The 26,187-nt window shown below is 42.3% G+C and overlaps 1 protein-coding gene across 8 annotated transcripts in view; it reads right to left on the reverse strand.

The window, feature by feature from the left end:
• Window positions 1-301: 301 nt before the first annotated feature.
• HUWE1 (HECT, UBA and WWE domain containing E3 ubiquitin protein ligase 1) overlaps window positions 302-26,187 on the reverse strand; it is an 81,266-nt gene continuing 55,380 nt past the window's right edge. For 4 of the 8 annotated variants that reach the window (XM_075835386.1, XM_075835389.1, XM_075835384.1 and 1 more), the window contains 26 exons: window positions 25,700-25,854; window positions 25,499-25,544; window positions 24,531-24,809; window positions 24,163-24,412; window positions 23,529-23,662; window positions 23,216-23,454; window positions 22,842-23,130; window positions 22,071-22,173; window positions 19,916-20,459; window positions 17,954-18,473; window positions 15,788-15,894; window positions 14,492-14,648; window positions 14,277-14,409; window positions 13,962-14,194; window positions 13,169-13,296; window positions 12,734-12,815; window positions 12,490-12,645; window positions 12,158-12,403; window positions 11,800-11,917; window positions 9,504-9,644; window positions 9,116-9,403; window positions 8,820-8,925; window positions 7,308-7,425; window positions 7,035-7,216; window positions 1,081-1,271; window positions 302-915 (listed from right to left, as the gene is read on the reverse strand). In XM_075835386.1, coding sequence (XP_075691501.1) covers window positions 813-915; window positions 1,081-1,271; window positions 7,035-7,216; window positions 7,308-7,425; window positions 8,820-8,925; window positions 9,116-9,403; window positions 9,504-9,644; window positions 11,800-11,917; window positions 12,158-12,403; window positions 12,490-12,645; window positions 12,734-12,815; window positions 13,169-13,296; window positions 13,962-14,194; window positions 14,277-14,409; window positions 14,492-14,648; window positions 15,788-15,894; window positions 17,954-18,473; window positions 19,916-20,459; window positions 22,071-22,173; window positions 22,842-23,130; window positions 23,216-23,454; window positions 23,529-23,662; window positions 24,163-24,412; window positions 24,531-24,809; window positions 25,499-25,544; window positions 25,700-25,854 — 5,048 coding nt within the window. In that variant the 3' untranslated portion in view covers window positions 302-812. The remainder of the gene's footprint in view (window positions 916-1,080; window positions 1,272-7,034; window positions 7,217-7,307; window positions 7,426-8,819; window positions 8,926-9,115; window positions 9,404-9,503; window positions 9,645-11,799; window positions 11,918-12,157; window positions 12,404-12,489; window positions 12,646-12,733; window positions 12,816-13,168; window positions 13,297-13,961; window positions 14,195-14,276; window positions 14,410-14,491; window positions 14,649-15,787; window positions 15,895-17,953; window positions 18,474-19,915; window positions 20,460-22,070; window positions 22,174-22,841; window positions 23,131-23,215; window positions 23,455-23,528; window positions 23,663-24,162; window positions 24,413-24,530; window positions 24,810-25,498; window positions 25,545-25,699; window positions 25,855-26,187) is intronic. The other 4 variants (XM_075835390.1, XM_075835385.1, XM_075835391.1 and 1 more) reach the window with 3 other exon arrangements.

Consider the following 26,187-nt stretch of genomic DNA (forward strand, 5'->3'; position numbering starts at 1 on the left):
ATTGGGAAACGGGGAAGAAAAGAAAAAAATAAATCTTGGCTGGACCATATATATCTGTGTACTCTGTACTGTCCCACTGAAGTGTAAATGCCGCATTGCATCCCATAATGCAATGCTGTTCTTCCTAGGCTGACAATGGATGGAAGGGTACATGCTGAGTACAGTAGCCCCCGGTGTATTACCAAACCTTGTAGGCTGCATCTGACACTTACAACTCCTGCATTTTCCCCTTTTCAACACTTTGCGATTTGACCACCACCAGAAAGATGGGCATGAAATAAAAAACTGTATTGATCGGGTATTTCCTTTCAGTGGTTTATTTACAGGTAAACACCTCAGTATTTTAATTGAAGCTGAAAAAATAGCGTTGGAATAGTGGCTATTTCTTAATGAGTGCTCTAGTTTTCTCTTCTTCCACTGGTTCCTTGCATTTTTCACATATTTATAGAACTCTTAAACCATTTCACCAGCTTCTCTACCCTGCATTCAGAGGTTTTTTTTCTTTAGAAGAGCCAAACCAAATCAACTCTTCCTTAGGCAAAACTGAAGAAAAGCAAAAAAGAAAAAATATATTTATATACTATATAATTTTCCCCCCTGCTCCTCTCCGTTCTCTACATTCCTCAGAGCAGTGTTTCAAGTCTCAGCACAGCCAGTTCACTGTTGGAAGGGAACCGGAGACACGGCAGCTTCAGAAGGCAAGTCCTTCTTCTCTGTGCCAGCAGGGTGAGCGAGATAGATGCATGGCTTGGTTTTTCTTTTGCTCTCTCTTTAATGTCCAACGGCAGAAAACATACGTGACGGGGAAAATCCTAGGCCAGGCCGAACCCCTCGGAGCACTCCTGAATAGCCAAAAGCAGCATGTGACGTAGTTTCTCGTAGCTCTCATAGGCCGGAAGGTCCAACTGGTTAAAACTGAAAAGAGGAAACAGATGTAATGATCAGAAGTGAATATAATGTAGTAAAGAATATAAAGTATAGGAAATAATGCAAAGGGGCGGGGGGGGGGGGTTTAGTACAGCCTGAAAGAGTGCCATGACCATGTATATGACAGTGTTGTACCAGCAGCAGGATTCTTACCATGTGTGGGCAGAAGGCAGCCTGTCCGTAGACCGATCATCTCGATGTATTTGGAATTTCTGAATGCCATTCATTCCCTCGAGAGCTGCAAAGCCCTGCAAGGGAACCTTTGATGTTCCAGTGACAAACTGAAGAAACTTGGCTCTGTCCGCTTGGTCGAAGGAGCGCAACGCTCTCCAGAACCACTGAATCTATGAGAAAACAAGGCAGCAAGAAAGGTTAGCAGTAGTTGTTGAACTTCAGCCTATTCCAACACTGAGAACGTAAAAGTTGCCTTATAAGTGAATGTGCCTCTTGACAATTAACTGTGGTGCCCAAACCCTACTTCTAAACACACATCACACAATGCTGGGCTTTAACCCCTTCCCTCTTTAGCCACTTTTGACCTTCCTGACAGAGCCTCATTTTTCAAATCTGACATGTGTCACTTTATGTGGTAATAACTCCGGAATGCTTTCACCTATCCAAGCGATTCTGAGATTGTTTTCTCGTGACACATTGGACTTTATGTTACTGGCAAAATTTGCTCGATATGTTCAGTATTTAATTGTGAAAAACACCAAAATTTAGCGAAAAATTGCAAAAATTAGCATTTTTCTCAATTTAAATGTATCTGCTTGTAAGACAGGCAGTTATAATACACAAAATTGTTGCTAATTAACATCCCCCATATGTCTACTTTAGATTGGCATCGTTTTTTGAACATCCTTTTATTTTTCTATGACCTCACAAGGCTTAGAACTTTAGCAGCAATTTCTCACATTTTCAAGAAAATTTCAAAAGGCTATTTTTACAGGGGCCAGTTCAGTTGTGAAGTGGTTTTGAGGGCCTTATATATTAGAAACCCCAAAAAAGTCACCCCATTTTAAAAACTTCACCCCTCAAAGTATTCAAAACAGCATTTAGAAAATGTCTTAACCCTTTAAACATTTCACAGGAATTAAAGCAAAGTAGAGGTGAAATTTACAAATTTCATATTTTTCTGCAGAAATACATTTTTAATACAATTTTTTTTATAACACAGAAGGTTTTACCAGAGAAATGCAACTCAATATTTGTTGCCCAGTTTTTGCAGTTTTAGGAAATATCCCACATGTGGCCGTAGCGTGCTACTGGACTGGAGCACCGGCCTCAGAAGCAAAGGAGCACCTAGTGGATTTTGGGGCCTTATTTTTGTTAGAATATATTTTAGGCACCATGTCAGGTTTGAAGGGCTCTTGCGGTGCCAAAACAGTCAAAATCCCCCAAAAGTGACCCCATCTGGGAAACTAGACACCTCAAGGAAATTATCTAGGGGTGTAGTGAGCATTTTCACCGCACAGGTTTTTTACAGAAATTATTGGAAGTAGGCCGTGAAAATTAAAATCAACATTTCTTCAAAGAAAATGTAGGTTTAGCGATTTTTTTTCTCATTTCCACAAGGACTAAAGGAGAAAAAGCACTGCAAAATTTGTAAAGCAATTTCTCCCGAGTAAAACAATACCTCACATGTGGTAATAAACGGTTGTTTGGAGACACGGCGTGGCTGAGAAGGGAAAGAGCGCCATTTGGCTTTTGGAGTTCACATTTAGCAGGAATGGTTTGCGGAGGCCATGTCACATTTACAAAGCCCCTGAGGGGACAAAACAGTGAAAACCCCAAACAAGTGACCCCATTTTGGAAACTATACCCCTTGAGGAAATTATCTAGGGGTATAGTGAGCATTTTGACCCCTCAGGTTTTTTGCAGAAATTTTTGCAAGTAGGCTGTGAAAATGAAAATCGACATTTTTTCAAATAAAATGTAGGTTTAGCTAATTTTTTTTCATTTCCACAAGGACTAAAGGAGAAAAATCACCATAAAATTTGTAAAGAAATTTCTCCCGAGTAAAACAGTACCCCACATGTGGTAATAAACGGCTGTTTGGACACACGGCGAGGCTGAGAAGGGAAAGAGCGCCATTTGGCTTTTGGAACTCAAATTTAGCAGGAATGGTTTGCGGAGGCCATGTTACATTTACAAAGCCCCTGAGGGGACAAAACAGTGGAAACCCCCCACAAGTGACCCCATTTTGGAAACAACACCCATTGAGGAAATTATCTAGGGGTATAGTGAGCGATTTGACACCACAGTTTTTTTGCAGAAATTATTGGAAGTAGGCCCTGAAAATAATAATCTACATTTTTTCAAAGAAAATGTAGGTTTAGCTAATTTTTTCTCATTTCCAGAAGGACTAAAGGAGAAAAAGCACCACAAAATTTGTAAAGCAATTTCTCCCGAGTAAAACAATACCCCACATGTGGTAATAAACGGCTGTTTGGACACACGGCAGGGCTTAGAAGGGAAAGAGCACTATTTGACTTTTTGAGATCACATTTAGCAGGAATGATTTGCGGAGGCCAGGTCACATTTGCAAAGCCCCTGAGGGGACAAAACAATGAAAACGCCCAAAAAGGGACTCCATTTAGGAAACTACACCTCTTGAAGAATGCATCTAGGGGTGTAGTGAGCATTTTGACCCCACAGATGTTTCATAGAATTTATTAGAATTAGGCAGTGAAAATAAAAACAGTCCTTTTTCTTCAATAAGACGTAGCTTTAGCGCAAATTTTTTCATTTTCTCAACAAATAAAGGAAAAAAAGAACCCAACATTTGTAAAGCTATTTCTCCCGAGTACGGCAATACCCCATATGTGGTCATAAACTGCTGTTTGGGCAAACGGCAGGGCTCAGAAGGGAAGGACCGCCATTTGGAGTGCAGATGTTGCTGGATTGGTTTCTGGGCACCTGTGGGCCCAAAACAGTGGAAACCCCCCAGAAGTGACCCCATTTTGTAAACTACACCCCTCAATGCATTTACCAAGGGGTGTAGTAAGCATTTTAACCCTGCAGGTGTTTTGTAGAAATTAGTGTGCGCTCAATGTTGCAGAGTGAAAATGGGATTTTTTTCCATAGATATGCCAATATGTGGTGCCCGGCTTGTGCCACCATAACAAGACAGCTCTCTAATTATTATGCGGTGTTTCCCGGTTTTAGAAACACCCTACATGTGGCCCTAATCTTTTGTCTGGACATATGACAGGGCTCAGAAGTGAAGAGTACCATGCGGAGTGGAGGCCTAATTTGGCGATTTACAAAGTATTGGTTCACAACTGCAGAGGCTCAGATGTGAAATAATAAAAAGAAACCCCTGATAAGTGACCCCCCCTATGGAAACTGCACCCCTCAAGGCATTTATTAAGGGGTGTAGTGAGCATTTTCACCCCACAGGTCTTTTCCATAAATGAATGCGCTGCGGATGGTGCAAATTAAAAATTTATATTTTTCCCTAGATATGCCATTCAGTGGCAAATATGTCATGCCCAGCTTATGACGCTGGAGACACACACCACAAAAATTGTTAAAAGGGTTCTCACGGGTATGACGGTGCCATATATGTTGAAGGAAACTGCTGTTTGGGCACGCTGTAGGGTTCAGGGCCGAGGGAGCACCATTTGGCTTTTGGAGAGCGGATTTTGCTTGGTACTATATTTGTTTGAGTATTGCTGGTGTTTTATAATGTGGGGGTACATGTAAGCGGGGCGGAGTATATAAGGGGCATAGTCAGGTGGTATAAAAAAATAAAAATAATCCATAGATGTGTGTTACGCTGTGAAGCAATCCTTTCTGCACAGGCCGGTGTCGCACTGATAAATGGTGTCATTTCTTATCCCCCTTTTGGTCCACACTCCGCGCCTTTGTAGTTTGGGGAATTTTGCTGGGAAAGTATTATCCTGGTATAATACGGGCACCGTCGCTTCCATCGGATATGATTGGGCCCTCCCTTCCTGGTTCCCTAATTTTAGGTCCTTGATAAATCGCCTCTTGAAACAGAAGAAATGTTCTCCTCGGGCACAACTGCATATTTTTTTATTTCCTGACTTATTGGAGCCATAACTAATTTTATTTTTCATAGACGTAGCGGTATGAGGGCTGGTTTGTTGCGGGACGAGCTGTAGTTATTATTGGTACCATTTTGGGGTACATGTGACTTTTTGATCACCTTTTATCCTATTTTTTGGGATGCCAGGTAAACCAAAAAACGCAATTCTGGCACAGCTTTTTTTGGTTTTTTTTTTATACAGAGTTCACCACGCATTATAAACTACATGTTACCTTTATTCTGCGGGTCAGTACGATTCCGGCGATACCTCATTTATAGAACTTTTTTATGTTTTACAACTTTTTGCACAATAAAATTACTTTTGTAAAAAGAATGTATTTTTTCTGTCGCCAAGTTGTGAGAACCATAACGTTTTAATTTTTTTGTCGACGGAGTTGTATGAGGGCTTGTTTTTTGCGGGACGAGCTATAGTTTTTATAGGTACCATTTTTGGATACGTGCGACTTTTTGATCACTTTTTATTGTAATATTTGTAGGGCAAAGTGACTAAAAAACAGAAACTCTGGTAAAGTTTTTTACGGGTTTTTTTTACGCTGTTCACCGCGTGCAATAAATAATATAATATTTTGATACCTCCGGTCGTTACGGTCGTGGCGATACCAAATACATATGGTTTATTATTATTTTTCAATAATAAAGGACTTGATAAGAGTAAAAGGGGGATTGTGTGTTATTTGATTACTTGAAACTTTTATTGTTTTCAAACTTTTATTTTTTGCACTTTTTTTTACACTTTTTTATACTTTTTTTACACTTTTTCTCAAGTCCCACTAGGGGACTTGAAGGTCCAACGGTCAGATTTTTTTTTTCTAATACATTGCACTACCTATGTAGTGCAATGTATTAGATCTGTCAGTCATTCACTGACAGCAAGCCGTTTAGGCTTCGCCTCCCGGCGGGGCCTAAATCGGCTTCCGTAATGGCAGAGCAGGAGACCATTGTGTCTCCTGTTGCCATAACAGCAGTCGCCAGTCCCGATTGCCTGTCAGGGCTGGCGATCTGCTTGTAACCGCTACGATGCAGCAATCGCTTTCGATTGCTGCATCGAAGGGGTTAATGGCAGGGATCGGAGCTAGCTCCGGTTCCTGCCGTTACAGGTGGATGTCAGCTGTACAGTACAGCTGACTTCCACCGCTGATGACGCCGGATCAGCTCCTGACCCGGCGCCATCTTGCCGGCAGCTACGGAAGCCGATCAGGCTCCGCCGCCGGGCGGATCTTGACCGGCTTCGGTGCTAGGCAGACCGGGAGGCCAGTATTAGGCCTCCGGTTGCCATTGCAGCCACCGGAACCCCGGCAATTTCATTACTGGGGTTCCGATGAGCTGCAAACACCTTAAGTGCAGCGATCGCGTTTGAGCGCTGCACTTAAGGGGTTAATGGCGGGGATCGAAGCTAATTTCGGTCCCCGCCGTTACAGTCGGATGTCAGCTGTAAGATACAGCTGAGATCCGGTGATGATGGGACCGGCTCAGCTTCTGAGCCGGTGCCAAACGTTTGACGTACATGTACGGCAAGATGCGGGAAGTCAGTACTTTCCATGACGTACATGTACGTCAAATGTCGGGAAGGGGTTAAACGTTACTCAACTTTCTAATATGTCCTGGAGATCAGGCTGTAGCTGGTATCTATTCTGAGCATATTTAGCAAAAATCAGGCCAGGAGAGAGACTTGTGCAGCTGATGTATATAGCGCACAGGATTGCCAACTCTAAATACATTTATAGCAAACTCATGAGTGAGAATTTGAAGATTTGTTACTGGTTTTATGCCTCTGTATTTAAATGGGTATGTTTTCATCCACTGAAAGCAAACAGAATTCTTTACAATGGAGAGGAATAGACACAAAGTATATTAGAAAGTTGTAGAGCTTTCCATTATACAATAGGGGAGCTTTTATTTTCATAAAACCACGTTAATGGTTGAGCTGATTTTAAGATTTCCAATTAGTGAATGAGAAAATCACCAAAATGTATCCATCCCATGACTACGACTCTGGGATCCTGGATGCTAAGAGCCAAGAAACGGTCCTTACCTGAATAGAGTTAGACTGATACTTGTGATACTCTGTGTTAGATTTCAAGTCATCAATATCTATTGTGGGCAAGCCAGAAATGAGTAACTCCAGTTCCTGCTCTGTGAAGATGGAGATGAGACGCTTGGGAATAATTTCATAAAATCCCTCCAGGAAAGCAGCCAACTGCTTCCGGATTGCACCTTAAGACAGGAAATAAAAGTGTCCATTAAATGCACAGAATGCCTCACACGTGGACATCATGCGATATAAAACCTTCACAGACGTAAGTACCTGTCATCTTCATCTGGCACACAAGGTGAACATATTCCTTCTTGTTATCTTCAGTGACCAGGATGTTTGCACCGTTGGGTTTTAAGTCACGGACTTCGCAAACACCAAATTCCTGAACCTAAAGCAGATGGGAAGAAATGTCCGGACTATTCAAAACTCAAAACAATTTTCTAAAATTAAAAAAAACTAAATCTAAACCTCAAACTGTTGCTTATTATTCTAAAAACATCATGGACGAAAAAGCTTGAGGACCCTTAAAATAAAAGCACTCCCGCAATCTTTTATTTTTATTTATTTTTTCTTGCCCACCGCTCTGTTCTGGTTAGTCTTTGGGTCACGTGGATCTCTATTCGGACTAGCCAAATCCTACATCAGCTGCCGTACAACCCAGAGGTCAATGCTAGCCTATGAGATACAAAGGCTCTCAGACTTGCATTGAACCTGGAGAGAGAGTTAAAAAACACATGGCACCAACATGGTGCAGGTCACATTTGATAAAGGTAGAGCAAGACAATATGAATTGATAACTGCTCACCTATTGGATTTGTGCTGCAACAAGCACAACAATGGTACAGATGCATAGGATGAAGCTGCAGCTGGGTTAGAAGAACCGGCCAGGAACCGCTGGGTGGGGGTATATATATATATATATATATATGCAAAAAAATGGAACTTCCAAAAAATAGCGCTGCTAACATCCAATAGAGGACAACCCAGTAGTTCAAAACAAGACTACATTTATTGGAACATAAAACGGACTACGCGTTTCTACGCCAAACCGGCGTCTTCATCAGGTCAAATACCGATTGAAGAAAGCAGCTTGAGAAAGGCTCCAGTGAACGGAGCTGAAACGTTGCACGGGCAATAAAAGTACCCACTTTTTTCACCCTTACTATTGGAGTTGCTGCTCATTTTTTGACATATATATATATATATATATATATTAGATAGATATAGATAGATATAGATAGACTTGCATTGAGACACAGAATGCCGGTCTCTGCAGCAGACGCTGTAGAATTTTGTCAAAACGAAGATCATGTGACCCAATGGCAGCAAGGAATGGAGTGGCTACCAGTAAGAAAGCACCAGGTAAAGTCAATACACATCACTACATTGCATTTAAATCACAATTTCAAAGGGGTGGGGCACCGAAAAAAAAAAATGACAGAAGCGCTTAGAGAGCACATTGCTTTAGTGACAACTTTTGAAGGGGTTCACGCTTCATGACAACACCTTTCCTTATGCCCTATCCAGCAGCCAGGGTGAAGAGCCACTAACACATTCTTCCACGAAAAGTGGCTCTGGCATCCCCAGCTGTCCACATATATGCATATGCATACATTCGGCCAATTGCAGCTTCTTGATGAGACAATCCCTTTAAATTGAGTAAATCAATGGATGATATATCCTCCCCAGTAGCCATCAGTGCTGCATGACCAGAGACTACAGATCTAAAATGATGGTGCTATTGTAACCAGCTGAAATCTATTGTTTACTAAATGTATTTACCTCAGTGCTGAAACTTAAGTCGTATCCCAGTGTGGAGACATCGTTCTCAAGCAAGTACACCAATCCTTGGTAGAAGTGATAATCCTCACTCTCCATGTCCGTGTATCTGCAAGGCAAACCGTCAACTATTGAAACGGCTTCATTTTTTTTGAGAATGTTTGTAAGAATGAAGTAGAGTGCAAATCAAAAGGGAAGAGACTACACAGGGACTGTTAGTTTTTTTTTGTTTTTTTTCTTAAATGGACATGCATAGGTCTGCATATACCCGTGGTATAATAGAAATCATTAATGCCTACCTGACTGATTTTCCTAAGATGTGCTTGTAAAAGGACCGTGTGAAGTAGCACTCCAGGAGCCGGTTGTCATACACTGCTTTAGCAACTATCCGTCCGACAAACTTGAAGTAGCTGAGGTGGTTGGGGTTGCAGTGAGAAGAGGGGTTGATTGTGTAGGTGACTCGGTCCCCAGGTGACGTGCGGAACAAAGCGTACATTGGATTGAACATTTCCCTGGAGATGATCATGTACCATTCTCGGAGAAGACCACCAGCATCCTGCCCTTCTTCCCCCTCAAACACTATATACCTGTAAAGAGAAAATTATTTAGCATTTCTCAGTTATCAGATGCCTTGATTTTTATTTTATACACACTACCTTTTTTTTTTTTTTTTTTAAATTTACTTACAATCTGTTTTTCATTTCTTCTGGTGATTTCCTGTGCAATTCCCGGTAAGAGTCTTCAAACACATGGTCCCGTCTGACATGCACAGCCATATCCTCTTTTCGCAATCCTTCATCCAGGCGCTCAAGCTCCTGACGGAAATATCTGCATTTTGCACAAAAAAAAACAAAAACAAAAAAAACAGATTAGGTGATTACCACATCCTCTTGAAATGAAAGCAAATATAGATAGAGGCTGCATGAATACTGAAGGGTAAAATTACATAATCACCAAACCTAACTTAAAGGGCCACTTTCCATCTCTGATATTTATGGAATATCCACACCTACCTCCGTGACTCTCTCCCATCTCTAGAACGGGGCTCCTGACCCCCATCCTACCTGCTGTCACTGGGGTCCAGCCACTGTCTGACAAGGTGTCCTGGTTTTCTGGAAACAGACGAGCCCATTTTGCTATGCGGTTTCCGGAGTTTAGGAGTCAAGGAAAATGTAGAACAGTGAGCTACACTATTTCTGCAACTCGGGAGATACAGTGTCGTTGTTTCCAGAACTCGCATTAACTTCTACAGGAGTCCCGGCAACAGCATAGCAAAACACACTCGGTAATTTTTAGAATACCCGGTCACCATGAAACTCAGCGGCCGACAGAAGGCAAGGCGATGGTCAGGGAGCCCCGTTCTAGAGATGGGTGCTGGTCCCAGAGGTTGGAACCACATCTATTGGATATTCATGGCATATTCCTTTAAGCAACTGAAGCTAGAGGCAGAGACTGGGGGACCATGCACGCATGTGGGTAAAGAACTGGTAAAGGGACAGAAAATAAAGTCATTATAAATAGTGCAGACTCAAAATGAGGTACCGCATGATTGTGATAGACCCATTTTTAATCTCTTCATTAATGATTTAGCAGATGATAGATAGTAAGTAGTTAGTTGTTCCTGAAGAAATAAAACTTTGTAGGATACGCAAACCTCTGCTTTTATTACAGAAAAACTAAGAGAAGATTAAGCATGGGCAGAAACAAAAGATGGGGGAAAAAAGAAAAAAAGGACAGCAACTTATATGTGAAACTGAGTGAATGAAAATCTTATCCTAAAGCCCATACAGTAGCATCTTTCATGTCAGGATCACCAGCTCAGACATCCATCATCCCAATGCTGCAGATTGGTGCCAAACAGTATCATTAGGGCTCTACCAATGGACGATGAAGTGATGTATGGGTCGTTTTGAGTAAACCTTGCATTCAATAGAGCAAATCTTATGTGGCTGCATAAAAATCCTATCTAGTGCTAGTGAAATGAGACGAAGAGGAGACCAACCCCTAATAAGCATCTAAATTACAACGGCTAAGAACTTAAAGGAACAGTGTCACCAAAATATTTTTTTTTATATCAGTTTTATGTTAGGGTTTTATTAAAAACGTTTATATTTGTGTGTTACTTTTTTCTATTTTTACACTTTTTCTTCCCTATGGGGGCTGCCATTTTTTTTTCCATTTCTGTATGTGTCGATTAACAACACATACAGACATGGAATACGGCAGCTACAGTCCCATAGGGACTGCGAACGGGGCCTGTTCCATCGACTATGGTGTACGCCGTGTGTGTGGGAACGGCACATGCACACAGTCCAATTTGAAATGCGCGCCGTCCGGCGCCATTTTCCTGTGGACCGGGAGTCGTGGCCGGACAGTAAGATTACTACTTCCGGTGGCGGCTTCCGGACTTGTGCACATGGAGCAGCGGCAGCAGACGGAGCGGCGGCGACTGGAGCAGGTAAGTGATTTCTGTGTATGTAAGTGTTATACTGTGTGTTTACTACTGTATGTAAACCTACTACACTGTGTGTTAGCTCAAAAAATGGCGACACACAGTGTAGGTTAGACCGTTCAAACCCCTCGTTTCTCCCGGCACTAGCCAGGATAAAGGAGGGGGGGATTCTGAGAGCTCACTAGAGCGAGGGATTTTTTTCCCAATTTTGCAGCATAAAGCAATGTGGTTGCTTTACCACATGCAATGCGGCAATTTTGGGAATTGCTCCATCTAGTGACCAGTGCTGGGAAATATTATAAATTGAATCCAATTTATAATATTTACTGACTCGTGAAAAAAATAAAAAAAAATTAGAACAATGTTTAATCACCTACACACTAATTGTTTAACTAAAAAAAAAAAAAAAAAATGTTTTGCTGGCAACACATTCCCTTTAAATATAAAGATATAAAATAACGGGTACACAAAGACCAGAAGTGGGCAGAGAACGGGTGGGGGTTTGAGAATTCATAAGCCAGCGATACGTACTTGCGTTTGACATCAAAGTCCAGGACCCTAATGTAGTCCACAAGAACAGCAAAGGGTCCATCAGCCAAGTGAGTAGTAGACTGCCTGAGGATCTGATTTAACACAGTGCGATGCGTCTCTAATGGGAAAAACCAAAATATTTTAATACTGTATGTATATATTTATAGCAATATACACACAAACACACTAACAAATATTATATTAAACACTTGAGACTTTTGGAAATGTGGAACACATGAAATGACATTCAAATCAGATCAAGACCGCGTTTGGCCACGGATCATTTTTCCATGGACAATGGATATTTGAAGAGCTTTCACTAAAGATAAACATACCCACGGGGTTCCTTCCCCCTTACCTGCAAAGCGTAGGAACTTCTGAGTGTCAGGAGGCAGGCTAGAGGAGATGTGCATAGCGGAGGGCTCCCTTGAAAAGAAGGGATCTAAGGAGGAAGGTGTAGCAGGAGTGAGGGGTGCTGGCGATAACGGGGGAGGCTCATCTTTTATGTGAGCCAGTTGGCTTTCCCGTGTGTCTCGCACAGGAGGCTTGCTTTCTCTTTCCGTTGCATGGACCAAGAAGAACGCTTCTACAGCCGGCTGGAGAACTGCAGAATGAAGGACAAGACCGGAAACTTAATACCCACAGAATTAGAAAATCAGAGCGAGACTTGTAGCCATTTAAACTTTGTACCTAGCACTGCATGTTGATCATGAGACTCCTCCAACTCCTTCAGACATTCTCCTAACATATCCCACAATTCATCCAGACTCAGCTGTTCGCTCAGCAGGGGCAACTCCGGCAGCCGCTCCTCCTCTTTCTTTTCAGCAGCTTGAGATCCTTCAGACCCTAGAAATATAACCGGGTTCAGGAGTTATTCAAAGCACTAAACCTTACAACCTCCAATCCGTGCACACTGCTCAATACAGGCACTGACCAACTGATGGGGTATCTTGTGTGGCTGGTGATGGTTGGTCAACATCCATAGGAGATTCTTCCCTGCGAGCTGAACCCTCCGCCTAGACAAGATAATAAAAACCAAGTTAGATTACTAAGTGGAGTTAGCGGGGTTACCACAGGGAAGTGTAGAGGCTAGTAATGGAAGAAAATAGGAAACACAAAGCAGCGCAGAGGATGATGCCATGCAATCCGTACAGACACAATGCACGCGTTATGTCTGCGAAAGCAAGATGCTTGTACTAACGCACGATGGGAAACATGCACAAGGCGGAGATGAGGCGATTAGACACAACCAGATTAGCAACAGAATACGGACACGCGGGAAAGTGAAATTAAACTAGAAGAAAAAAATTAATTGGAGGGAAGGAAAACGAAGGATGAGTGTTCTGCCAGCGCCAGTCATCATGCTAACCGTTGCAGTTTGCAGCTGTCTCCGCGCCCTTTGACCCTCACGTACCATTTGTATAATGGCATCAGCCTCAGCCTCCAGCTGCTGCACAGCTGCCTGGATGCTGCTAGCCGAGGCCAGACTGGCAGCCCCTGCAAGAAGACGACAGCCATAAGAAAACATTGTCCACGACATGCGCTATAGGCAGAATTAATGCTTACACTAGACAGAAACCAGTCACCCATGAGATCTCTTCACAGCAGTATTTAGTAAATATTGCCCATTTGTCCAAATTAGTTTTTATAAATTTCCCAGCATGCTCTATTGGCCAGTGCAGGTTTAGTACAACAGTTCAAGTGATTGTTTTAATATCGTTCCTTTATCTGGCAGAACAAAACTATTATCGGCATTATAAAATACAAAGTAATGTAAGTTTTGGACACACACACACACAATGCTTGTAGAGGCATCTTCTAAAACGAAATATGTGCAGAATGTTACATTTCAATCTTTATAGCACCAGAGCTTCATCATCCCAAAACGAAGCTCCAAATACCTTATAGCCGTAGGTTTCAACGACAATAGCTGCCTGCAGCTGCCACTAGAGGGAGCTTACTGCATACAGTTTTATAATAAAGTTCAATGTACTGCATAGACCGTATGCAGTGAGCTCCCTCTAGTGGCAGCTACATGCAACCAGCATTTTATCAATTAAATCTGTGGCTATACAGGGCTCTGCATCAGAAAAACTGATCAAGATAGTTTTTATATTAAGGCTAAATCAAGTTGATCCATATAAAATAAAAAGAAACCCCACCTAGTCTGCTGGTTTGCTTGGCCTTTTTGTTGGCTCTTCTGGTGTCATCTCGGAGCTGAATGATAACCTGTAGAACTCGCAGGAAGAATTTTTGAGTAGAGGTCTTTGATGTCAGCATGGACATGGAAGGTAACTGGAGTTCCCTACCCCCTAGAGGTCTCTTCTGTGATGCTACGATCACCACATTCTCTGCAATATCAAACCTGGATCGTAGGGATGGAGTGGGTAGAGACCTGACAAATTAGATGGAATTATGTTCAGAATGTGAAATCGTGAAATTTGCTACTATGGAAGTATTACGGAGCTGAGACTTACCTGCTCTGCATTTTGCCCTTTGCCTTGGTGTTATGAGGCTGCTCTTCCGACATGCCATCTGGAGAGAGGGCCTCACACTGAATGCGCTTCTGCTGATCAAGGTTATACTCACGCAATTCCGCTAAAAGCGTACCTAGAAAGGAATTCAGGTGTAAAATAAATATCTTCAAAAAACTAGTAAGACTAATCTGGCCTTACATTCGATTAACCCTTACCTATCTGTTTACACAGTGTATATCCTAGATGGTGGGCGCCACTAAGCAGCAGTTTTAATACAGTGTCACGCGTCCCAGGGTCACCTCTGGAAAGCTGAAGCAACACATTGGCTGCATCCTCTAATCCTTCTTCTGAACACGAATGAGATGTTAACACCTGTAAAGTAAAAGAAGTGACATTTATGGTTTATGCACTATGTGCGGTCATTTCCCGGGCTTTGCAGTGATTTTCATAAAACTGCAGCAAAAACGGATTTGACCGCACTGTGTGAATACAGCCCAAAGCATATTAATGTCATAAGCCCCTTAAAGGAACAGTGTCATCACAAACAATTTTTTTATATGTTAAAGATGTTAGTGCTTTAATAAAAACGTTTATTTTCATTTGTGTGTTTGTGTTTTACTGTTTCTTATTTTTACACTTTTTCTTCCCTATGGGGGCTGCCATTTTTTGTTCCATTTCTGTGTGTGTCGATTAACGACACACACAGACATGGAATACGGCAGCCACAGTCCCATAGGGACTGCGAACGGCTCCCGTCCCATTGATTGCCGTGTACGGCGTCTGTGTGGGAACTGCGCATGCGCCGCTCCCACACAGTCCTATTCGAAATTGGCGCCGTCCGGCGCCATTTTCCTGTGGACCGGAAGTCGCGGCCGGACAGTAATATTACTACTTCCGGTCGCGGCTTCCGGACTTGTGCACATGGAACAGCGGCAGCAAAGGGAGCGGACGGGCCGGAGGGAGCCGCGGCGGCAGGAGCAGGTAAGAGATTTCAATGTATGTTAGTGTTTGTGTGTGTTTACTACTGTATGTAAACCTACTACACTGTGGGTTACCTCAAAAAATGGCGACACAGTGTAGGAGGTTAAACCTTTCAAACCCCTCGTTTATCCCGGCACTAGCCAGGATAAAGGAGGGGGGGATGCTGAGAGCTCACTAGAGGGAGGGCTTTTAACCCAATGTTGCAATGCTGCAATTTTGGGAACAGCTCCATCTAGTGACCAAAAATGGGTAGTATTATAAATTAGAAATAATTTATAATATTACATGGACTCGTGCAAAAAAATAAAAAAAATTTGAACAATGTTTAATCACCCACACACTAAATGTTTAATTTTTAAAAAAAAAACATGTTTTTCTGGCAACACATTCCCTTTAAGACAGTCCAGGTCTCGGGCTCGAACCACAGCCCACCCCCCCTCTCATGAGCTGTATTTTAAGATCCACTTAGAAGAGGTACAAGGGTCACAAGAACAACAAGAATGAATGATCGGATCACTTGAAATATTTACCTCCACAGAAAGCTGCAGCTGTTTCTCTGTGAGTCCTGAAACAGCCATTTTGTCTAGTACCCCGAACTCGCTCGACTTCACTACAGCCTTCAAACTTTTCATCACAGCTTTAAAAATAAGAAAGTCATTTGATCTTCTTAAATTCATGACATATTTAATTTTTATTTGTATTAATAAAATAAATTCTTCAAAATGTCGTTTTCTTTAAACCGTTGTAATATCTTTTTAAATAATACTTATTTGTTGTACAAGGGTCTGCCATCTGTAATAGCATCTGTGTAGCGTCTCTGCACGACACATACACAGTAGAGATGGCATGTGAACCTATATCCTATGCTGGAGCCGTATAAGCTGTAAACGGCACATACTCCAAGGCATGCGCAGAGGACTGACTGACAGGCTCTTGTACATCTGGGTAGCCACAAAGGGGGGGGGAGTGGCATGCCAGCCGTGAGAGGAGCCGGGCCAAATTTACAGTGACCGTTTTACAGTTGCTTGAATTCCCCTTTTTCATATTCGTTCCCTCCGGTGGTCAATACTGGGAAAGAAAATGTACACTTTTTTTTCATATTTCCTTACCAATGTGAAAATAAAAGGCCATTAACAAAAAAAACACAAACTATTTCATCATTAAAGAGAACCTTTCACCTCCCCATACATGTGCAGCTGAGTGCAGCATGTAATGGGCAGGGCTGCACAAACCCTGGGCACTTTAAAAAAAATATTCCTACCTTGCTCCGTTATTTAGATATCGGTGCCGTTATATTTGGCGCCCGTTATTTAAATAACCCCCACTCCGTTGCTCATGTATGGGGAGGTGAAGGTTCTCTTTAAATAGAACAAAACTGGGTGACAGGCTCTGTAAAAAAATAAAATAAAAAAAAAATAAAAAACACAACTATGTCCACCCTCACAACCATTTTTATTTATTTTTAGATGAGATGAAATAATTAAAAAATGAAGTCAAGCAAGTCTGCAGAGTCAGTAAAAATCTATTGTTTTGAGTCTAAAGCCCCTATGGAGACCTATAGGTTTCCACAGTAACAGGCTTCAAACCAACCCTTTGTAGTCTGAACCTGCAGTCATACTTCTATCTGTCCCTTACTTCTTTCTAGCCTACCAAATGTATGATCGTATTGGTTGCAAAGGTGGACATAACCTTTGAAGTAAATGTGTCAAGCTTTAACAATATGTAATTTTTAGACCCAAAGTGATAAGTGTCTGATCGCTGGGGCGCCCAACAATCACTAGAACGGGTCCCAAGCCACCGTCCCTCCTCACTGCGCAACCACAGCGAAGGGAACTTTGAATGGAGCTGCATCGAGCATGTGCTTTACTGCTCCATTCAAAATCTATGCGACTAACTATGGAAGCCGAGTACTCACTCGGCTTATTCAGTCAGTACCATAGACACTAAATGGAGCGGCAGGGCAGGGCGCACGCTCAAATGCCACTCCATTTAAGCGCCTTCTCACTGCAGCGGATAGGTGATCAATGTGGATTCTGAAATACCCCTTTAATTTATTACAAGGGTTGTCAGCGATTAGAAAAGTGGTTCTGCTCGTTAATCCAGAAACAGTGCCACTCTTGCCCAAGCGCTGTATTCTGGTACTGCAGCTCATCCCTATTCACCTGAACAACCCATGGACGCAGTTTCTGGGGGAAAATACACTCTCTCGAATCTTCGATAACCTTCGATAACAGTTTTGTTGCAAAATGTTATGCCATTTTTGGCTGTTTTTCTTTGGTTTAGCCAAAAGGAGGGGACTATATAAAGAAAAGACGGAATCATCTTGTGTGTACACTCCTGTGTTTGGCTTAAAAAAATATGAGCCAAAAACAGCATGTGTGATCCTAGCCTAACAGTCGGAGCTCTGTTTTCATGATAGAGCTTATAATGCTTTGCATAGACAAATAATCAAATTGCCTGCAGCCAGCACTAGGCTGAGCTTACTGAATACTGCATCATTGAGTTTAATCTATAAACCGTATGCATTAAGCTCTTCAGCTCCCCCTAGTGGTGTCTCCATACAGGATATTTATCATAAAATCAGAGCTCCAACCACTATAGAGATATATTAAGAAATTAATCTGTAGAGAATGCAGACCTATAGATAAGAAAAATAGATTGTAAGATGTCTGTCCCATTGATAACCGGGTACTTACCCGAGACAACACTTGTGTTGGCAACTGTCGGCACAGTTACAGCGGGTACAGGAAGAGGTACTGGTGCTGTTGCAGGCGTTGGGGCAGGGGCAGGTGCAATTGCATTGCTTTGATTAGCTAGACTGTCTGGTAATTTATTATCAGGCAAGGCAATAGATATAAGGGAGAGGAGTCTCAGCAATTTTTCTGTAAGCAGCGAACTCCGTCGAATGACAGGATGAGATAACATATTCATAAGCTGTCCCAAAGGAGAGGCCTCCAGGCTACACTGCAAGCTTTCTGCTTCTCCACCAGAACTTACAGGCATCGACTTTATAGACGTTTTCCCCTTACGGCTCACATTCATATTGTCTAATTTGACTAACAAGTCCCAGAAGTCTGTGGAGATGTTGCTTGCCCCACTGTTACTAGATTGAGTAGCAAAGGGGCTACAAGTCAATTTTATACTCCTCTCCTTATTTTCACTGTTTTCTACATTGCACTCTTTGGTCCTCTGCTGTGTGAAATGGCTGGGGAACACCTAAGAGAAAAGAAAAAAAAACAATACATAAAATTATTTTTGGTGCCACTGCTTTTGAAACGGTGACCACACAACAACAAAATGATCCTTTATCACATAAGAAAATGGGATATGGCCTTGAACTCCAATAAAATGATCAGAAATGCCTGTAAAATTTCTGAAAGGACCAAAACTTGAACGTTATGATGCGGACACAACTTCTAAGCTTTGGCGTAGCATAACCATGGCTAGAAAGATGCAGTCCTGAAAAACAAGGGGGGTCTCCCTATGGTAATAAAGGCATTAAATGGGGCAGCCGCCACATTTAATGACACTATTGATGACACCGTCCTCTTTTCCAGACCAGATTAGTGGTGGAACAAGATATATGGCACAGCCATCAAAGTAGCTACCATCCTCCTTGTAGGATGAGAAGTTCTGCAAGTTCCTAATATACTTTGCATTTCAATTTCTCATTCCCCACTTCTTTGCTTTCAGTCAATGAACACAAATATTCCTATTGACATTCAGAGGCTGAAAACCCCTGTATAAGTAGATCACACAGCAGCACAGTTCTCCCTCCTGTTCTGTACTTCAGGGTGACGAGCCTGGTGGCTTAGTCCTTATTACGGTCACCATGCAGCACTGGGTTAGTCTCCGATAAAGGGCAACATCGGCACGGAGTTGGTATGGACTTCCTGTGTTTCCTTCGGGTTCACTTGTCTCCTCCCACTCATACAGATAGGGAATTTAGATTGTGAGCCCCTATGGGGAGAGCGAGTGATGACAACTTTTGTAAAGCTGTGTGGAATATGATGGTGCTATATAAACATGAATTAATAATTGTTCAAAAGCTCTCAGCTGTATGACCAGGACTTCTTAAGACTCTTAATGTAAAGGTTCCAATTCACTGACCGCAAGTCTTTAAAGGGAACCCGCCAGCAGTTTTGAAACCTCAAAACTGCTAACAGTGCAATGGAAGGGGGAGTGCCTTGTAACAAACTTTTGTCTCGAGAAATTATGTTGAATTCCCCCAGTGCTGTTGCCGCAAGTGCCACTGAGGCGGGACACTATGTGCAAGTGCTCCTTGGCTCTCCTCCCTGCAAGCTGAGTGACTGATCTAGCAGTTTCCTATTCAGCCGCTTGAGCAGTTGCGAGCGCGGCACCTACTTCAGTTTGTGTCTTTTTTTTTTTGAGGCCTCAAAACTGTTGACAGATTTTAGAAAAAAATATAAACCTCAGCCCTAGCCATGATTTCCAAGTTGCTGCACTTGCTTGAAGACAGGCTGTAATACTTCAGACTCTGGTTTCATATCCTCTTGACTTCCAGGAAATAACTCCTAAATCCTCGGCAGTCAAACTGTTAACCAGTTATGGGCAAACATTTGTGCCAATAAGGAAAAATGACCCAGCATTGTATATCCCATTAACACAATTTATCCAACGAACAAAACAGAACATACCTTGGCTAACTGAATAAGAGTGTCCAGCACATGCCTGCACACCACAGGGGCAGCTTGCGGGTGAATGTGAACAGTAGAGCCGCAGGCTGCATGCTTTTCTGTGTGCTTCCGCCCTAATGATCTCTGGATTTGAAATATGTTTGTTCGACAGCCAAGAGCAGCGTCCATTGAAACAGAGAGCCAGGACAACTGGTTAGAGTTCTTGGATTCCATTTTGTGCAGCAGCTCTAAGGGACGACCATCGTGGCTGGAAGAACAAGCCTTGGCGGATCCCCTTCTATCACTTCCTCCAAGAGAAGTCTTGGGGCTCTCTATACAGAGTTCACTCTCACTGCTGCGTTGCAAAATTGACAAAAGGCTTTTGATCACCCAATTGCGGGTCTGTGCATGGTAACAAAGATTCCGCAGGACCCTGTGCAGACGGCTGGTGTTTAGTTTTGGCTCATCAACAAAAAGCAGAACAAGCAAACAGGAGAGGGCTTCATGATCCAATAACAACCGTCCTCGCAGACGTAGTAAGCTGTCCACATTACTGCCTGCAGGTCTGGACAATACAAGGATTAAAGAAAACATTTACAGAAAAGTTGGGAAATTGTTTTAAATTTTTTAAAAAGTTAACATTTCCTACTGCTAGTTGGTTACAGACTACAAACAAGCCCCGTGCGTGTGCATCCTGCAGCCATGTGTTACTCCCTTCCCTGTGTCTGCTCCGTTTACCTACAGACCGAGGAGGCTGCAGATTGAGTAGACCAACATGACTGCAGGATCAGAATACACACAGGGTTTGTTAGTAGTCTGCCACAAAGCAGACACATAGGTATAGAAGCTGTATATAGAAAATTATAGACTTTATTAATACTATTCTATTGGCTTAATTCTATAATATAAAAAAAAAAAAAAAACAAGTTTCAGCACTTCACATTTTATGCCAAGACGAGATGGTATAAATATAATTTCTGACTTGTGTTATTGGGGGACACAAAAGACCGTGGATATAGGTTTCTGACACTTCCGAAAAAAAAAAAAAAAAAAGCTACACCGCTTCTGCAGACATTGAGCTACTGAGTTTTAGATTGCTGCCTTTTTTTATTTTAGCTTATGTGGTTTCTTTTTCTTCTCCTAGGTTAGGAAACGGTTGACTGTCTCCCGGTTCTCCCCACCAGTTTTAGTAGACCGCAAAACAAAACTGGAGAGTCCAGTGTTCAAGTCTTCCAGTGTTTAGTTCCTGACATGTATATTACAGTGCAGTCAGTCTCTGCCCACCAGGTCCCAAAAATGCCAACCTCTCTCCACACTTTACTCTGTAGGGCGCACACTGTTACATTTTTGGATGCTTCTCGATTGTTGTGTGATGATTTTTGTTCTCTCCCCAGGGACTGCTGCAGGACGCCCCACGGTCTTCTGTGTCTCCCAATGACACGCATGAAGTGTGGATGTTTTTTTGTTTTTTTTAAGTAATCACAGTAAGATTCTGTTTTTGTCGAGATCATTGGGAGACACCGCTCCCACCCAATTATTTTTTTCCTGAATTTTGGGCATCTACTGGTTGCTCTTGTTTTCAACCCAGTAAGCGCTTTTTTTCTTTATTTACTGTTTCTTCTGTTGGCTTCTCCTGGTTGCTCCTATACAAACGGACTAGCTCAATGTCTAAAATGAAGGGTATAGCCTGTATAGGAAGAGCTAACAATTGTGTTGCCTCATAGTGGCAGCTGCTTATAACAGGTCTGCTGTGTCCCCCAATTACCTTGACAAGAAGAGTATTTTACAAGGAGTGCTTAAAAATAAATAAATATTTTTTTTTTAAAATCACACTTTATCAGAATATGTAGAATTGCTTTAGAAACAGGAGTCACAACTAATAAAAGGCACATTCACACAAAAAACCCTCATCCATACACTACAGCGGAAGGAGGGTGATGTTGATTTTCCTGGAGATTTGAGGGAACTTTCTGCAGTAGTAATTGTCCTCTCTATGTAAACATTGTCTAAGTTTGCACGTCAGCGTGGAAATGCCACAAGCAGCCAGATTACATTTAGAGAACACATCAGGATTGGAATTGCATTGCAGAATATTTTATGAAAATGCATCAATGGCAACAACACTAGATAATGGCGAGTACTTGAAAACAGACTAAAATTACAATGTTTCCCATACCTTGTGTGCGTGCTGCTGCTTCCCATCTGGAAAGTGCTTCCTCTTTGCACTGCCAAGCGCGTGTACTGTACGCCCCGGTTTCCACTTAGCCGGCTTGTAAATGCTAGAAAGGACAGTACAATTAATGTAATTCATAAAATTAGGTGTTCTAATCTTAATTCTTTAAGAGGCCTTAAAACCAAATAAAGTCGTAAAAACATTAAAGGAATTATGCAAAGATCAAACATTTATCACCTATACACAGGATAGGTGATTGTGTCTGGTGGGAGCCCCATTCCTCCTCACTACACAAACTCCGAGAGGGTCAGTTTGGATGGAGTGGTGGTCGAACATACAAGGAGTCATTCCAATCAAAGGCTATTATGGGACCGACAGACAGCGGAATACAGCGCTTGGCCGTTCCCTTCAGCACCAGACATTGATTAGAGCTGCAGGGCGCATGTTCAATCGTCACTTCATCCACTGCAAGGGTGGGGTGCATGCAGTGAGGAGCAACAGGGGCTTATTCAAGAGGGGTAATATAGTTTGTTAACCCTTTAAAAGAAGTTTCCCCACAAGATATGGATAATGGTCTGATAGATGTAGGAGCCCACCCTGTTGTGAATAGAGGGTCCCTTAATCCCTGTTCTGCAAGGCAAAGAGGTCAGAAAACTGCATGAAGAAACGGTTGCGTATGTGCAACGCTCTGTATTGAAATCTATGGGAGTTACATTGGCGGGGGCTTCTGTGGCTATACATATATATAAAAAATATGCTTATAAGAAAGTTAACCTGGGCTTCTAAGGATGGCAGAGAGTGCGGATGTACTGCTGTGCCCAAAGAGTCTTTCATGCATGAGCTGTCTCTGCCGTGCCTCCTGTTCCCTCCGCAGTGCCTGTGCCTCAGCTGCTATGTCTGGGGGCATCACTGCCAGAACACTGTCTTCCATGTCTTCTAGTACACTACGACGCAGATCAGACGGTAGAGTTTGTATGAAAGTTACTGGATCCATTGGGGTGTCAGAAGTGGTGTTCTGCACAAGTTCTCGCCTCTGTTGTTCTGCTCTCTGTTGAGCTAAAACCTTTCAAATTGAAAGAGATAAAAGTTAAGAAATAAAAGTAAAAAGAAATGAGGGTGAAGACAACAAGTTTATTATATAAGCACACCTCTTCCTGGATAGCGGGTGGTAGAGCAGCCAAGAACTCCGGGCTGACTTCAGTGACACCAGCAGTACCTACAACTGGCGGAGGAATAACGGGGGCAGTAGTAGGAGGAGCCCGAGCAGGAGGTCTGATGCCAAGTTGGTTCTGTAGCACTTCTCTGCGAATATCTTCTGGAAGGGCGGCAAGAAAGGATGGATCCACTCCCTCAGGTAAGTTTATACCTAGGAAAAACAAATCAAATGCTAGAGTTTCATTCATGTATGCAAGTCTTAACATATAAACGCTAAGGGAAGTCAAAGAAATTTTCATCTCTCACCTGCTAATGGATCTTCCTCTTCGCTACTTGTGGATGGCAATGGTTCTTCCAGAATACCACTCGAATCTGTTGCCAACAGGGCTACACTGGGGTCTCTAGTAGAAGGCATTTCAGCAGAGGGTGCTGCAGGAGAACTGAAAAGTGCATGCAAGATATATGCAAAATTAAAAAAGGTGGAAACATATTTCAAAATTACTGCAGAAAGAGTAACTATAGAATATACAGTCACTAGCTAGTCAACAGTATAGAATCTATTTTAGACTATATGCAGAAGCCAAGTACTTGATTATTAAAGCATAGGGCTCATGAGCGTATTACGGCTCTGTGCGCAAGATGTATATAAACAGGATCGCAAAGGTGCTATTCTGTCCTCGCCCTTGCCTCTAAATATACAGCTCACGCATGTAGTCTGTGCAATCACGTACACGAGCCCTTGATGGGAACAGCACCTAGTAATGTGGAATGAAGTTAAACTTCAGCATGGGTCATGACAGACTCCCTTTGTCACCATATTGACATTTGAAAGACGATGCATGGAAAATGGCTTGCCTAATATCATAAAGATGGGTATACAGAATTCTCTCCTACTAAAAATGAAAAGAAAGCAAATTCACTGCTCATAGCTTTCCAATACCTGTCATCACCGAGCGGAGACACCGCTTGAACTTCGTTTGCAGCTGGATGTTCCACAGGCTGCTGACCAACTGCAATACTTGTGGTGACCACTAATGGCTGTTCTGAATTTAAACCTCCAGACGACTCTCCAACTCCTTCCTCTAGTGGCCCAGAGGCCAGGCTACTGGTATCCATAGGAGACCCCTCCAGCTGACTACTCACAGCAGTAAGAGCATCAGAATCTTCTGCTCTCTCAGGGGAAAGAGAAGCTAGAGAAAAGAGCAAAGGACAAATCACTTAATGTGAAATAGGTTTATGATCTACTAAGATTCAAGCTCTAAAACTAGGAGTAATCTGAAATTAGTGATATATTTGATAGATACTAACTGATGGTTGGTGCTGGTGATAGCTCCATTTGAGTAGCATCCCCCTCTGCACTGGGTCTCCCTGGTCCAGAATCCTCTTGATCGGCTGGCATGAGTAATTGACCAGCATCCTCCGTACCAGGTTCTGCGTGTAAGCTTTCAGGGAGATCTCCCAAAGCAGCCTCAGGAGGATGAGCACGTAAGGTAGGATCCAAAGGAACAAGTTCTGGGCTTGTTGGGGTTCCTTCAGCAGAAGATGGGGCAGTAGGAAAGTTCTCAGGACGACCACTGCCATCTTGATCTTTAGCAGCAATAAGGGGCCAAGAAAAACCACCATTAGAAATATACAGGTTTTAAATTTAGAAAACTGAAATGAACAGGTATCAATTGTGTTCCACAGAACCATGACGCTATAAAATTATATCTCTTAATAGCAGATCATAAAATAAGAGATAATCACTGTATATTCTGGTTTGTAATATATTAAACCCCATGAACTATTAAAGTCATGAAAGCGTCGGCATCTTGGACACTTCTGAAAAATACCACACCACTAGGAAGGCAGTAAGCTGTATAGTTATCACCGATATAGGAGCAAAAATTCCTGCCCCTCACAACAATACAACTTACTACCTCACCCTGAAGAGGGCAGAGGTCCCTTACTCAGATTAGCCGACAAACTGAACCACCTTTAGTTAAAACAAACTCTTTCACCTTAAATGCATTAGAGTTTCTACACACAAAACAAGCTTAAAACATCAAGAAAACATTCAAAATTCAGCTTAAATATATGATTTTCTGGAAAGGATGTCAACAGATGCCGCAGGAAAGACAGTAAACTGTATAGTTATCTCCCAGATCGGGTGTGACCCCAAAACTATACAATCTACTACCTCACCCTGAAGCACAGAGCAATCTTTTGTTACATCTGCCTGTGAAAGAAAAAACATAAGAGGAAAAAATTAAAAAAATGTAAAGTAAAAGAAATACCTGCGAGGCTCAGCTCAAATGAGGCGTTCCTCTTAGAGTTTGCAGCCTAGGGTAACAAAATAAAAAAATAGTCACAAAAGTCCTTTTAAAAGCACAATCAGCGCAAGGTGGTTGCTTGCTTTTTTTTTTTTTCATGCGCACAGCCCTCCAAGTCACAGAAGAAATAAATTGTGAATACAAAAATGGATCAAGACTAGGGACCTGAGGATTTTGATCCTTGTTTTCCTTCTCTTCCTTAGACTTCTCTGCCGCCTTGGCCTCCTCTTCTGCCAGCTGTTTTCGCCTCTTCTCACGCCTCTCCTCTAATTCCTCATCCCTCAAAGCTTCAAGGTGGTTAATTATAGGAACTTTAACCACTGTTCAAAGAAAAACAGAAAATGCTGTCAGATCACATCATCAAATAAATCAGTAAATCTGGATCTAGGCTCCAAAAAAATAATTTTGTGCAACAGAGTGTTAATTAAAACGGGGTTGTCTGTCACAGATAAACCGTTTAAATGCTCGGTTAGGGCGTATGAGTGTAAGAGATGGGAGCACTAGGGACCTCCCTCTTAGTCAAACAGAGCAGCTACAATAGCAGCTGGAGAACCCGGGCAAAACTGACATCCTATGGACTTCAACAGGTGCTGCGTAACGCTTCATTCATGCTGTGGTGGTGCGGCAGGGAATATTTAACGCTTGCTGCCAGT

This window comes from Rhinoderma darwinii, chromosome 8, assembly GCF_050947455.1.
Source record: "Rhinoderma darwinii isolate aRhiDar2 chromosome 8, aRhiDar2.hap1, whole genome shotgun sequence".
Taxonomy (NCBI): Eukaryota; Metazoa; Chordata; class Amphibia; order Anura; family Rhinodermatidae; genus Rhinoderma; species Rhinoderma darwinii.